Consider the following 14,817-nt stretch of genomic DNA (forward strand, 5'->3'; position numbering starts at 1 on the left):
ATATTCCATCTTGGCCAAATTCGGGCTTGGTTAGCAGTTCAGGAAATGGGTGGCATTGCTGTACACCTCCCCTAGAGCAGCAGTGGGAGTCAACGGCAGGCTTTCCCACGACTTCCCTATTGCCTGTGGGACCAGGCAGGGGTACCCTTTATCTCCACTTTTATTTGCACTAGTGGTGGAACCAGTGCCATGTGTGATAAGGCAACACATGAGAGTGCAGGTCTTCATGGCTACACCTGACAATCATGTGGAAGAGAACATATCTTTATATGAAGATGATATTCTTCTTTTTGTGACAGAACCCGACACAACGATCTCCACAGTGTTTCAAATAATGTATGATTATGGCTGGTTCTCAGGCTATAGAATTAACTGTCACAAGTCAGTACTGTATTGCCCAGGCCAAATAGCAAATGGCGTCAATTGCCACGGGACCTCCAACTCACCACGGAGGTCTTTAAATACCTTGGTGTCTTTTTACACCTCACGCAGAAGGCTGCAGCAGACATAACATCCTATGGGTGTTATTCAACTTTGAGCAAGACGCGGACAAATGGAAAGATCTAGCTCTCTTCAGAATGGTCCAAGCTGCCATGTTTAAAATGTTCGCCCTGCCCCAATTCCTATATGTCCTTCAGAATACATACCACCCTCTCCCCAGAATGATATTCAGGGCAATAAATTGCGAACTCTGTTCACTGTTTTGGCTGAAGGGATTGCCCTAAGGACATTACAACGCAACCCATAAAAGTGGGGCCTGGTGCTTCCAGATATTGAAGCCTATTACTAGGCAGCCCACTGAACCCCCATAAATGACTACCTACACGTAGCACGGGACCATCCCACATACCGACTAGAAAGGGAAAAACTGACACCTCACACATTCCTACACTATCTCTATCTCTAAGGAGGAAAGGGGATGCATAGGCAGCTCACCGTAACACAGGTTACTGTGGAGGTGTGAGAAAGGGCCACTAGAACCTTTTGGTGGGTCCACAAGATAACTAGGGCGACACCACTGTGGAAGAGAAACTGGATGAGGGAGGTGAGTGTGCTCCGCGGCTTTAAAGTCTGGGACACGATGGGGATCACCACTGTTGGGGATATCAAAGGTAGGGGCGAATTCAAGTCCTTCTCCAATTTCAGTACTGGATTAAGGTTGCATGGCTCCCAATTCTTCATACACACCCAGTTGCCACACAAGTGGAGAGTGGAGGGAGTTGTGGAGACGGACCTGCCGGAATACGCATCACTTGAGGGGCGATTACTACAGGAAGAGCTCACGACCAAGGCATTCTCACTTACCTACAATATATAGCAATATGCGCGACACCATCTGTAAACTAAGGGAGGCGTGGGAGGGAGACCTGGGGGGATGTAAGACATGGACTGGTAGGCGGGCCTGATGATTAAAGCCAGGCTGCACCTCATCCAGGTAAAAATCCCCCGTAGGATATATTATGCTAGAGCTAAGCTACACAAAATGGGTTGGGCCGAGACCTAGCACAGTCTGCGCTTCAAAGTAGCAGTGGGGAACTTCTTACATACATTGTGGGAATGCCCCCGCATACAGTCATACTGGGGTGCGATAATTAAAGAGTTAAATGCAATATTAGACCGGAAATTCACCCTTCTGGGCATCCCATGTGATGTTGATATGGCCAGACCTCAGTTGCTTTTTAGCCCCTTGGGCCTAGTGGTGGCAAAGCGCAATATAGTAAAATGTTGGGATACATAAGACACTCCGACATTGCACGAATAGAAGCGCGGCATGGACCGGTACATGGCAGCTGAAAGGGTAGAGTAGAGGATGTCCAAGGAAATTCACTAGGATATGGAGTAGTTGGCTGAACCATTATGGTTTAGCCTGCCGTGATGAAGGTCCTCGATCCGTAGATGACGGTGCACCTAGCTAGTTGCGATCAGATGGCCAATGGAGACCTGCGGAGGGAGTGTGGTGGGGGAACTGGGACAATTTCAGTAAATTATGGGGAGTGATCAGGCTATTGTAACACTCGATATACATTGAAAACATATATGACCACCAGGGCTGAGAAAATTAGAATTACCATGATTGACCTGAGTGCAACTTGTTGTTATAGTTGTGCTGATTGAATGTTTTTTCTTGCAATTGAACTAAAATGAAAAATATTTTTTTTAAAAAGGGATGTGTTTTCCAGCTTTGAAGGTATGGCAGAACTGGTTCTAACCCCGTTCAGGCAACCAAAAGTACATTATAAAAGGTTAGTCTTTCACTCAAGGTCTCAAAAATCTGATTGCACCATTGAATTGGATTTGAAAATTAAGTTGGAAATTACTGTATAACTTTACAAGCACTTTCCCAGGTAGAGATATAGCATTAAATATTTGATTTACTCCTAATCCCGTCTTATAGGAAATTTAGCTCTACATACAACATGACATAGCTTTTATTCCTTGAGGCACCATGAAGGCCTTCTTCAATTAGATAGTATGATACTGATCTCATATGCCTCATGGGCTTACAATGAACACTTCATAGTCGACTAAATTTGTAAATATAGGTTTCCCTGTATGGCAAAGCTACTTTTCCGTACCATGTATAACTGCAGCGCCTTTAAACTGCCACTCAACCAGATCACAGTGGTGGTCCTTGCAGACATATCAATATGTTATATATGGGGGGTTATACAAACACTGCAGCCACATATGGCATTTTCCCTTATATGTCATAGGTGAACTTAATGCAAATTAGTAAGGGGCAGCCCTTTGTTCCTGGGATCCAGGGGAGTTTCATGAAACAAAGAAGACAATGGCCCCCTTGAAGGAAGGATAAGCCTATACTTCAAGGGAAGTTATATACAAAAATATATACAATTATTTCTTTCGTCACTGTGGTGATCCAATAAAAATAGTGCAGTGAGAGGTGAATGGTGATGAATGTGACAGTAAGGGCCCTGGTGCTATATAAATGCATATGTATAGTACAAGGGGCGGACATAAAGATATATTTTAACATGACTCAAAAAGAAAGTACATGAAAATGTTAATATTAATTATATCGGTCCACTAATATGAATGTTGACATTCCAACCCTATTAAAAGAAAAAATATGGGTAGGGCCATCATCAAAACCTAATTTGATAGCAACCGAAACTGCGATACTTAAAGAAAGCCAGTGTCTGTATTACTGTGAGCTGCTATTTTCCAGTCTCTGAATGGCAATAGACACCAGCATTTTGCCAGTTGCCTCTTGCTCTTTTGGGACAATTGGCGCCCTGAGAAGTGGGGGCCTTCGTAAACGCAGGTCAGACTAATCTAGATTTCAGTTGCTCATGGTATATGGAGTGCTATTGAGAGGGAGGGCTTTGGTGTGGGCTGGGCACTGAAGAAGCTGATACCAAACCTGTTTGGGACTCACGTAAGTGTTCAGACAGACCACAGGCCCTTCAGATGGCTAATGTAAATGAGCGGTGAGAATCCCAAGCTGATGAGGTGGTCCATATCGGTAAAGGGAATGGACTTCACGGTGGAACATCATCCTGGGTCAAACCACAGCAATGCTGATAGTCTCTCCAGGTTCTTTTGCCTTGGTGATGAGACTCCCAGGAGGTTGTAAAGTTCTCCCCACTTTCAGCTGGGGGGGACACGTGTAATACGGATCAATATTAGGGTGGTCTTTCCCCAAGATGTTTTGCCTTACTCCTCCATTTTTACTGATTTCATTTCTGTTGGCCTTAGAACTGCTGCTACCACAGCTAACTCGTTCTAAAGTGTGTGTTCACTCCCCCTTTGTTTTTAATACATATAAGTCACCCCTAGGGTAGGCCCATAGGGCAGGATGTAGTATATTTATAAAGTTGGACATGTACTTTTAACTTTTATATGTCCTGGTAATGGAAATTTAGTTTTTCACAACTGCAAGGCCTACCTCTCCTATAGGATAACATTTGGTTACCTTATGACATTTAATAGGTGATAACTTCCAATTGGGAGCAAGTGGGAATATCGAGTTTGGTGACTAAATAATTGCAATTTAAACCTCTCTTTAATAGTAAAGTCAGATTTTAAGTAACAATTCTGAAAATGGCACTTTTAGAAGGTTGGCAGTCTCTTGTCCGAACCATTTGGTGCCTGTATCCTGGGTCACATGACTAGATATAGCTGCCAGTTGGTTTTTGTGTATTGCTTTCAGACAGTGAGACAAAGGGTATATGGTTGTTGGCCAGATGGGCCATCTGTGTCTTGATAGGGGGAAGGAGCTGTCACCTATGACACTTGTCCATCACAAAGTCACAGCCTAAGCACACTCACAAAGGGTTTGATGCTAGTCTTTTGTGCCCCCAGATGACCTACGGCCAGGATAGGGAGGAAGGAAATTCCAAACACCTCTAGGGGCGGAATCCTCAAGAACCTTATCCTATTTCAAAGCTACCACCAAGTATAAATAGTGGCCCCTCCAACCCAACTCTTCCAATACACTTCTGGAACTTTGGATACTACTGAAGAAGGACTGCTGTGCTGCTCTACTGCCAGAAGGACTGCTACTCTCCAGCCCTGCTACTTTGTAGCCTTGCTGCCTGCTGCTCTGCTTGCTGAGAAGGAAGACTTGGCCCATACCCTTAATCCTAGGATGAAGTGACTTCAAGGGGTCATCTGACTAATCTTCTGTTCTAAACAACAGGGACATAACAAGCTTCAGAGCCCTCCTTGCTTCTGCTCAGCTGACCTGCTGCCGGGACCTTCCTGCGCCCTGCTGGCCTCTGCTGGAGTGAGTTCATGGACCCCTTAGTGCAGCATTGGTTGAGTTCACCCTCCAAGAAAGGCCGCCAACAAAGGCCGCCAACATGAAGCACCGGCGAATCAGACTCTTCTTGCTACAGCAACCATAAAATTGATGGCCAACGCAAATGTTAAAACATTTCCAGCTGCAAATGTTTAACAAAAATCCAAATTCTCCATTATTCCATCATAAAAAATTAAATTCCCCGGATTGACTGTCCTGGGTTGCAGGAAAGAGTTTCTAGCTATCCACACTTTAGTTTGACACTCCAGGCTGAAAGGTACAGCCTCCATTGCTGTTGTTGGTGCATGCCTGGTGTCACAATCTGGAATGTCTTGCCTATGAGATGCCAGCCTTGGCGATGCTGATCCTCCCTAATAACCCAATGGGCAGGAAGTGGAGTGCAGTCAGTGCCTTGACATAGGCGGGGATGAGGCAATTAGGAGCAGTCTGTTGCTGAAGTGGGCTACTGCTCACATACTGCAACCATGTCCAAGATCACATCTGAAGGAAAGTGGGATCTCCAGGCTACCTCTTCCTTAAATATACGAAATACCGTAATCCACTTCATCTTCTTCACAAGTAGTTGTTACGAAAACTCTTTATGCTAACTAAGTGCTATGTCACAGTAATGGGAGGTGGATATGGCCAGGCATGAGCGGATTTAATATCTGAGAATAGTTGAGACTTAGCCCATCTGTACACTTGGCAAAAACTAAGTTTCTCCATGTATTAATTTTGAGCACTTTTACTCAAGCACCACGATGCCTTGTTCATAATGGCTTATTATTTTGCCCTAACAATGAATGGATTAGGTTCATATTTTTACCACATAGTAAAACAACAGTTTCAATACCAAAGCTGGGAATAATTTAAGCAAGATTTATCTTAGTGCATCTTTGTGGTGTTGAGTTTGCTGATTATACAACTTTAAATGTTGATTTTAAATAAATACGATTATAGAGTCTTAAAGAACAACTTTCTAGGTGAATTCTATTCACGTATAAATTGTTATTACACAGGCGAAATAGGTCCAATGAAAAAAATTTCATTAGTTGAAATTGGTAAACACTTTTGAAGTTTGGCGTTATGAGATTTTGCAAACATTTCAGCATTAGGAGACTGGTTTACGATGACAACCCCACCAGCAATCCACATTTCAAAGTAAAAGCTTAATTTTGTGAAACGTTGCAAAATTTGTCATGGAATTTCATGAAGTTTCACAAAAAAAAATTATGCAAATTTGCATTTCTTTAATCCTGAGGTAGTTAATGTGAAGGAGCCTGTTTAAGTTCCTAAATATTAAGAAGGCATGTCTACTGAATGGAATTTACCAATTGATGACTGGGTGAGGCAAAAACTGGAGCTTGCATTAAAATCGCCAATGTACACAAATTTACTGACGAGAAAGATATGACTTTGGGCGTGATTTCGATATTTGCAGATGGGTTACTCCATTACAAACGAGACAAATATCCTGTCTGACTTACAACAAGTGCATCATATCCTGTGGTACTTGTATTAAGGCCGACGTGAGGTCCGTCACATTTGTGACAGAGTAACCTGTTCGCCAAACTCAGTATCAGGCCCTTCGGCAAATGATATAGCTATTAAAAACATGTCTAAGTGTATACATTTAATTATATTGAAGGATAGAACAGTCAAAATAAATAGCTTTTACGAACACTTACCCTTATTTGTCAATACTTACTGGAATATTTATGAACACTGTTTCAAAATCACGCACTGACAGAAACTTTTTCAACGGCAACATAAAAAACTGCAAATGTACATAAATAGTGAAAATTAGTCCAATGTGAAAGTCATTTAATTTCTATTTATTACTTTCCATTTGAAACTTATGTGGTCATACAATAGAGTCACTCACTTTCTCTATGGATTCCAAGGTTTCCGTATATTTTTCTTCAGTTTGTTTTATTTCTAAAAGGCAACAGCTTCGAATGTCACTTTCTAGTGATTTCTACAAAAAATTAGCAAATTAGTAAAGTTAGGGGCTAAGCATGATTATGAAACACCTAAAATTCTTAAAATGCAGACAAATTTCATTACGTTTTATATTCTTTGCTGGGGTCATTAACACTTCTCAACAAGGAGACAGGATTAAAAAACAATAATAATGAAAAGTAAAGAATCCAAGAAGAAACTGGAAACCTAGACCTTAGGAGAACATCTAGAAAGGAGGCCGTATGATCTATTCATAACCAATTGTATCTACAAATCATGTCAGTCAACAAGACCCACTGCCTCATATCTTGACCAATGCCCTTGGAATCCTGGCTTTCCAGGGACAACCTGCATCTCCATCTAAGCAACACAGAAGTCATCCTCCTCTTCTAGAACACTGACAATGCTCACCTCTTATCAAGGGTCTAAAGATGGGTTGGTTCACATCACAACTTGTAGGTCAGTTTAGCCCCAAAATGGAGCTCAAAAGTACAGTGAAGAAAATCTCCAGAAGCACGCCTTTATCTGCTCTCCGAGGCTCCTCTACAAGAAGCAGGTTCATTCTCGCTCCTAAATAGCACCTCCTTAAGCCCATCATCAGATCTAACCTGATATAATAGTCCCTCTCACAGTAATATTCCACCCTCCCCTTCCTCGCATTTTTCTTACTTTCTAAAGCATTTATATACCCTATCCTTATTTTGTGTGTTCCATTTGTACAGGGCTCCTACACAAAGGAATGAGCAATTATGGGCCAGTTTTATTCCCTAACTTCAAAAAAGTTAATGACGCCTTTTTACTCACAAAAGAATAGTAGAAACGTGGGCCACATCAATTCACGACACCTCCTACTTAATGTGACGCACAATTGACTTTATTCTGTGTAAGATCATGGCCCTGACTAATTGTATGCTAAGGGTTCAATTCCAGTCCCTGTTCAAAAAACAGTTTGTGCAGGGATCAGATTCCGAACTTTGTGACAATTATTACACCCCTTCTGTTTTTTGCTCTAAGGTTTTAGCAGGTCACACTTTTCCAATTTGAGCCGGGAACGTGGAATTCGGTGCATTTAGCACCGATTCCTTATGTTACGCATAATAGGGTATGGGGAATGTGGAACTCGTAAAAATAGGCATTTACTGTATTCGGAATACCTCACCCTGAGGAACTACTATTTATCAGGTTTGGTAAATACTTCACCACAACCCACTAAAAACCCTGTATTTAATACTTGAAGCAATTCTTTCTTTTTCCGCAAAAGCCATTCTCAGGGTGTATTTTTACGACCAACCGGTGAGCAATGGATCTTGCAGAAGGATTACTTTTTCTAGTTGCTTGAGCTGAAGAAGAAGCTACTGATCAGTTTTTGCCTTTGGGTAATAGTAACGGGAGTGTACTACACTCCCGTTACTATTACCCCAAAGGCACCCCCAAGCTGGACGCTGTACAGCCTACTGAAGTTCCCGCCTCACTCTCTCTTACCTGGCAAACCTGAGGCGTCAGCAGACTGAGTGAAGCGACCCGGTACCACGCCGGCTGACCATGGTTCCTGGTCCGTCTCCTGCAGCACCTGCGTGGTTATGAATAACAGACCCACCAACTACAGCCCAGAGAATGCCGAGGTCACTGGCACTCTCGAAAGTGCATGTGTCACCGGAGGTAGGACTGAACCTACCCAGCGAGAGAGCTGTGTGCCACACAGCCACTGCCCATTGAGCCCTGAGGTGAAGGGAGTCCTCCCTGCCACATCAACAGTGGACGCGCACCCCCGCCAAGCAAGCTGGTATGCAACACCAGTGCGGCATCGAGAGCCCCGCACCAGCAGTGAAGACCTGGCGCCACCCAAATTGCCCCAGAGGAAGGGGAAAAAAGGAAAGGATGAGCCGCACTGGCCTTCGTCCTCGGCGTCAAGCGTGCTGCCTCCCCACCTGCACAAGCGGGCCCTCCTCTGCTCAAGATGCTTGTCCTTGCGGCCAATGGAGGACGGGGCCTGCACCACCACCAAGCAGTTGCATGTTTGTAACACAATCAGTCCTGAGTGTCCCAAGAGAGGCCTCACGTGCCTGCTGTTTTTCAATGAAGTGACACCTGTGGGCAGTGGACAAGAGAGCCCTGCGGTCCAGCCAGGAGAACGCCCCCCACCTACCTTCACTAAATACCTGTAGCAGCAAGGATAGCCTCACCACATTGCAGGCAAGAGATGCACAACCCGCAGTTCAAAGAACGACTGCCAGGTGTAGCGTTGTGCTACCAATTATAACAGACACAGACTGTGTAGTATTGAGGAGCTTTATTCTTGCCTCCTATCTCGACCCTGTCCCTACTCTAACTAACCCTTTCCTGTAGCTGCCCCTCCTCTTCCTCTGTCCCCCTAGCTCCACCCACCAACAACTAGACTGCACACGGCATTACATCTCCCCCTTTGTTTACAAATTAATTAAATGAAAATCTGACTTGATCATAGTTCTTCAATTAGCCGCACAGGTCGGCGAATGTCTCTTCGGGGTCGCAGGACCACGCCTCTCTCACCAGCTTCAGCTTCAGCTGGGATCTCAAGTCTCTGTACTGCAGTTGCACTGCTAGGTCTCTCAGGGCCTGGTTGTTCATTTATTTTGGTGAAAGCGTCCTTAACGTCCGGAGTGCACCGTTGGAAATGCGAGACGTTTCTTGTAATCCTCCTGTTCTCCGACTCAGCTGTTACCATGGTACCCTTTTGTTGAGTAATCATTAAAGGTTCAGCTCTGAATTTGCAATCTGTCTATTTCTGCTGTTCTTGTTTGAGTAACACGCAGTCTCCTTAATGAAGGGACGGGGATTGGGCTCTTCTACTGGTGTCAGCATAGGACTTCATTTTGCTCTTGTGCGTGTGGTCGGCTACTGCTAGCTCCTTGTGCACTTTGGTAAGTGGCACCGGTCTCAGGGCCCCTTCCCATGTAGGTATCCGTGTACTGATCGGCCGTCCCAACATGAGAGTGGCAGGACATTTTCCTGTTGTGGCATGAGGTGTCGTTCGATATGCTCTCAAGACTTCATTGAGAGCTACTTGTAAGTCCTTCTTGTCACTGGTGGCCTGCTGGAATGTCTTCTTTAGGGTAGCCATAAATCGCTCCACCATTCCATTGGCCTGAGGCCATAGGGGAGTGATCTTGCGATGTCTAAAATTTAAGTGCTTCGCAAACTCTCCAAATTCGTGCCCATTGAAGGGTGGACCATTATCCGTTTTGAGTTCTTGAGGAACACCCCAGGCAGCGAACACTTCATCCAACACAGCAATGGTGCTGGTGGCACTGGTAGATGATACAAACTGTGCTATCGGAAATCTGGAGTACTCGTCCATTATCACTAAAACATATTTGCCCGAGTGAATGGGTCCATAAAAGTCCATGGCGAGTTCTTGCCATACACCACTAGGTAGCTTTGACATCTGTAGTGGTACTGGAGGTTCTCCTTGATTGACCAGTTGGCACTGGGGTCAGTCTTTTAGAATGAGCACCACCATTTGGTCAAGTAGCGGGAACCATACTCGCTCTTTGAGTGTTCTTTTTGTAGCGACCACTCCGCGGTGGCCCTCATGGGCCGAATTGATGACACCTTGGCGGAGTTGCCTAGGGATGACAATTCGTTGGTCCCTCAGGAGGAGTCCCTCTGAAGTGGCAGACAGCTCTTCACTCACATGCTGAAAAGCTTGCATCTCTTGACGGATCTGTTTATCGCACCCTTCCTCTTCATTTTCGTGACGACATCGATTGGTCCGCAGTCGACGTATCACTCTTTGAAGGATATCGTCTTGAGCCGTGGCCTCACATATCGCCTCCAAGGGAACCGCTAGTGGTCTGGCTTGGTCCACTACGAAGTGGATATACTCTTCCGCCACAGATGGATGTGACGCTTGTGAAGCTTGAGGGTGCCTTGACATGTAATCAGCTGGATTCGCTGATTTTCCTGGTTTGTGCATTATTGTATAAGTGTACTCCTGTAGACGTAAACCCCAGCGCTCAATTTGAGGTGGCATTTTAGCTCTGGGATTGCCGAAGATGGTGACTAGCGATTGATGACCCGTCACTAGCGTAACCTGCTTTCCATATATGAAAATGTGAAAGTGCTCACAGGCCCAAACGACTGCAAAGCTTTCCTTTTCGGGTTGAGAGTAAGCCTTCTCAGTGTCTGATAAACTCCGACTGGAATAGGCTACGATGTGTCTCTGATCTGTTTCATTGTCGAATTGAGCCAGTATTGCGCCCAGTCCCACCGGGCTGACATCCACGGTGATCTTGGCATGTCTCTTGGGGCTAAAGTATGCCAAATTGTCTGCTGATTCGACAGCTTGCTTAATTTCCTGGAACACCTGCTCACATTGCTGAGTCCATGTGAATGGTTACCCTTGTTTGGTGAGGACACGCAGCGGGTGACTGATGGTGGCATAATCCTTTATGTATCAAGCACAATAGCTCGCCATACCTAAGAATGATGTAATAACGCTCACATCCTGCGGGCTTTTGGTATTGTTCAGTGCTATCACCTTCTCAGGATCAGGCTTCATCCCTGCACCAGAGAACACATGTCCAAAGATTTTAAGAGTTGATTGATGGAACTCACACGTGTCTTTGTTGAGTGTGAGGTTGGCTTCCAGTAGCGCATGGCACACCCGGTCTAGTGCTTTGTCATGCTCTTGAACATTTGAGCCGTAAACTAGAATATTGTCACTGTAATTTAGTGTGTTGGGTATGTGATGTATAGTCTGGTGGATGGCTTCCTGAAAGATCTCTGCCGCAGATGAAATCCCCAAACTGAAGCGTTTGTAGCGGAACAACCCTAGATGAGTGGCAAATGTTGTTATATAGCGTGATTTCTCATGTAGTTCCAGCTGGTGGTAACCTTTATTCAAGTCTAGTTTGGAAAAGATTCTTGCCCCATTTAAAGATGAAATCATGTCACTTAAATGAGACCCTGGGTGACGTTCCCGCTCGATGGCAGTGTTGGGAATCCTCATATCTGCACATAGGCACACCTTTCCGGGTGTGCCCTTCTTTGGCACGATAACTCCTGGTGAAACCCATGGTGTCGGCCCTTCCGTCCGCTCAATAATGTCCGTTCTCAAAAGCTCTTGGATTTCTTCCTCCACAGCTTATTGAAGATGGCAAGGCACCCGCCTGTGATGTTGTGCGACAGGACGTATTTGCTCATTGATGTGCAACCGTATCTGGCATTTGTTCATTTTTCCCAGTCCGGTGAATAGTTTAGGGAATTTGTGTATGATGTCCGGAGCATCGCTGACCCTGTATAGAATTTCGACCAATCTAAGATGCTCCGCAGTGGGGAGACAGTCAGCTTCCGGGCCTTCAATGACATGTATATAAGCCGGCACTGAGGTGGTCTTGTGTTTCAGGGTGGTTGCAAACTTCCCCAGGCAGGGAAGAGGTTTCTTTGACATCCACGTGAATACTCTGACATGGGCCAGGCTCAACGTGGGTTGTGGTTTCATCTTATTGTATTCAGTTACAGGGATATAGTTCAGTGATGCCTCGCTGTCTAATACGAACTTGGTTTCATGAGTTCCCACACTGATGTCTAATCTTGGATATTTTTTTAGTTGGTCTAGATCAGCTACCATGCTTGCATACTCGTTGGTGTACACCGATTCCAACGACGCTGACCGAGATTCTCTGGATGGAGACCTTCTCACCCATTGGGACTTGCGAGACTCTGCTGGAGTGTGAGGAAACCGAAGTCGACTACGGCCGATCCTGCACCGCCTTTGCATGATGTCGTCTTGTGTCCGGTCGAGATGATCTCGTTGGCTCCTTCATCCTTTCTTTGCGATATTCTCCGCACATAGTCTCAAAGTGATATTCTCTTCCGCATTTGCGGCACTGCTGACCAAGTGCTGGGCAGCCGTCGGTGTGCGGAAAGTCATACCCGCATCGATAACATTTTCGTGGGTGATCTCATTTCTTGTTACTCATGGCGTCTGCACCCTGTGTACTGTTGGCGAGAAGACGGCCGGGATGATCTCCGTCGATCTCGAGAGTGTCTGCGCCTGCTCCTGGCTGGTACGCGATAGGTTTGTTCCCGTCTCTCACCGTGTCCCGTTTCCATTCTTCTAGCATGTTCCTCTGCTTGGTCATGCACCCGGGTCATCTCTTCAATCTCGTCAAGGTTGTGACTTTTCCTTAGCAGCCGCCTTCTGAGCGTTTCAGATTGGCACCCTTCAATTATACGCAGTCTTATGGGGTCCTCCGTGGAGAACGTGCCAAACTCACAGTATCGAGACAGTCGTCGTAGTCTCATTATGAACGTCGTCATCAGTTCCTCTTTTTCTTGAAAGGCTTGATGAAACATATATCTTTTATAGTTCACATTTCTTTTATGTAAAAATCTGTTATTTAGTGCATCTCGCACCTTGACATATGATCCTGTTTCAGCGGTCGGCAATTCCTTTATTAACTTGCTGACTTCTTTCCCTACCAGGTTTCGTAATGCAATCAACTTCTCATCGTCCTCAGTGACTTTCGATCCTTTCATATAGTCCTCAAAGTCCTCAAACCACTCCTGCCATCTGGGGCCCATGGCTCCTCCAGCTATCAGAGCCAGTGGTTCTGGGGCACGCAGGTATGAGACGCCCACCGAGCTTGGCGTGGTCGCCACTGTGGCCGCGACGTTCCGCTGTGGTGACGTCGACATTTTGATGTACTACTTTATCTCTCTTTCTTTCTCGCTGTCTTTGCTTTGGCTTAGGCTTGTTTCTTGCTTTACCTCTTACAGTTGCATGTGCTGGTTTCTGATTTGTCTCTTGCAGGAGCTTTTGCTTGATTTCTTTCTTCGTTGCCCTTTACATTTGCTTGTGCTTGTTTTCTTTCTTTGTTGATTTTACTTGTGCTTGTTTTCCTGCTTCATTGCCCTTTGCATTTGCTTGTGTTTATTTTCTTTCTTCGTTGCTTTTCCTTGTGTTTGTTTTCTTTTCTTGTCGCCTGACTTCAAAATGGCTGCTTACAGTCTTCACATAGGGGATGTCTGTGGCTGCCTGACTTAAAGATGGCCGCCGCTGTGAAATCTCGGCCTTCACGAAAAACGTTTTGAGCCCGACCTTCCTGCAGAACTCAATGGTTTCCGTTTTAAGTTTTACGAAATCAGTGAACTGTGATGGAATGAAGGAAAGACCCTTTTCTAGGACACTTTTTTCATCTTTGGATAAGATCTTATTGGAGAGATTGAAGATTGAGGAGCATTTTAGTTTTTGTAATTTTGTCTCCTGGTGGACATCTCCCATGGTTGATGGTTGAAGCGTACCTTGCCTCTGGGTTTTGTCTGGCCTCTTCCTAAAAAAGGCGTCTGATGATTTTGATGTGAGCCTCTTCTATTATTGAATCTCCGTGGTTCAGGGGTGTCGTTCTCACTGCTACTGCCAGAAGAAAATGTTTCTGACAACGTTATATAATTATTTGATTATCTGCCTTGGTATGATGCATGCACGACTCCTTCAGTCACTTTTAGGACATCCTTCATCCAGTGGCTATTACAAACTGTTCCTCCCGAATAATTCAGATCCAAAACCACATTGGGTTATATTTCCTTCCAACACGTTACATGGCACCACCTCTAGAGATCCTTTCGAACTGCATCCCCCACGATGCACTTCAAACGATGCGACCTCCATCGAGCTTCCCAACTTTCGAATTTAACAATATTTGAGGACTAGACCGTCTAAACATGACGAGGAAGACGAATGCTGACATCCGTGCAACTACTCACACCACTGCATTTATTGAATGCACAATTCTAGCCAGTTCCGCAAGATATTTCCATCAAGTGAGGCATTAATTAGGGAACTACGATTCCCAGAAACCGTACTCCCACAATCCCTGCAACAAACAACGGCGTCCCGTAGTCGTCCAAACAGCGGGTGTAGGACAGATACCACGTTACAGAAAGCGCTTCCGAAATTAAGGTAAGAGCAACGGCGTATTATGTGCTTCGCTTTTTAAACTGATTTCCATCATGAAGCCAATCGGACAATCTCTCACCCTCGTATCCATTCATTGACAGGTCCTTGATTTATTCCCGGCACTTCACAAGCTTCGTACAAAGAACCA

The 14,817-nt window shown here is 45.0% G+C and overlaps 1 protein-coding gene across 1 annotated transcript in view; it reads right to left on the reverse strand.

Moving 5' to 3' along the window:
* VAV3 (vav guanine nucleotide exchange factor 3) overlaps positions 1-14,817 on the reverse strand; it is a 1,223,230-nt gene that overhangs the window by 634,109 nt on the left and 574,304 nt on the right. The window contains exons 6-7 of the mRNA XM_086953893.1: positions 6,651-6,743; positions 6,474-6,542 (exon numbers count right to left, since the gene is read on the reverse strand). Coding sequence (XP_086810019.1) covers positions 6,474-6,542; positions 6,651-6,743 — 162 coding nt within the window. The remainder of the gene's footprint in view (positions 1-6,473; positions 6,543-6,650; positions 6,744-14,817) is intronic.

The sequence above is a fragment of the Lissotriton vulgaris genome, chromosome 1_1 (genome assembly GCF_964263255.1).
Source record: "Lissotriton vulgaris chromosome 1_1, aLisVul1.2, whole genome shotgun sequence".
NCBI classification, from domain to species: Eukaryota; Metazoa; Chordata; class Amphibia; order Caudata; family Salamandridae; genus Lissotriton; species Lissotriton vulgaris.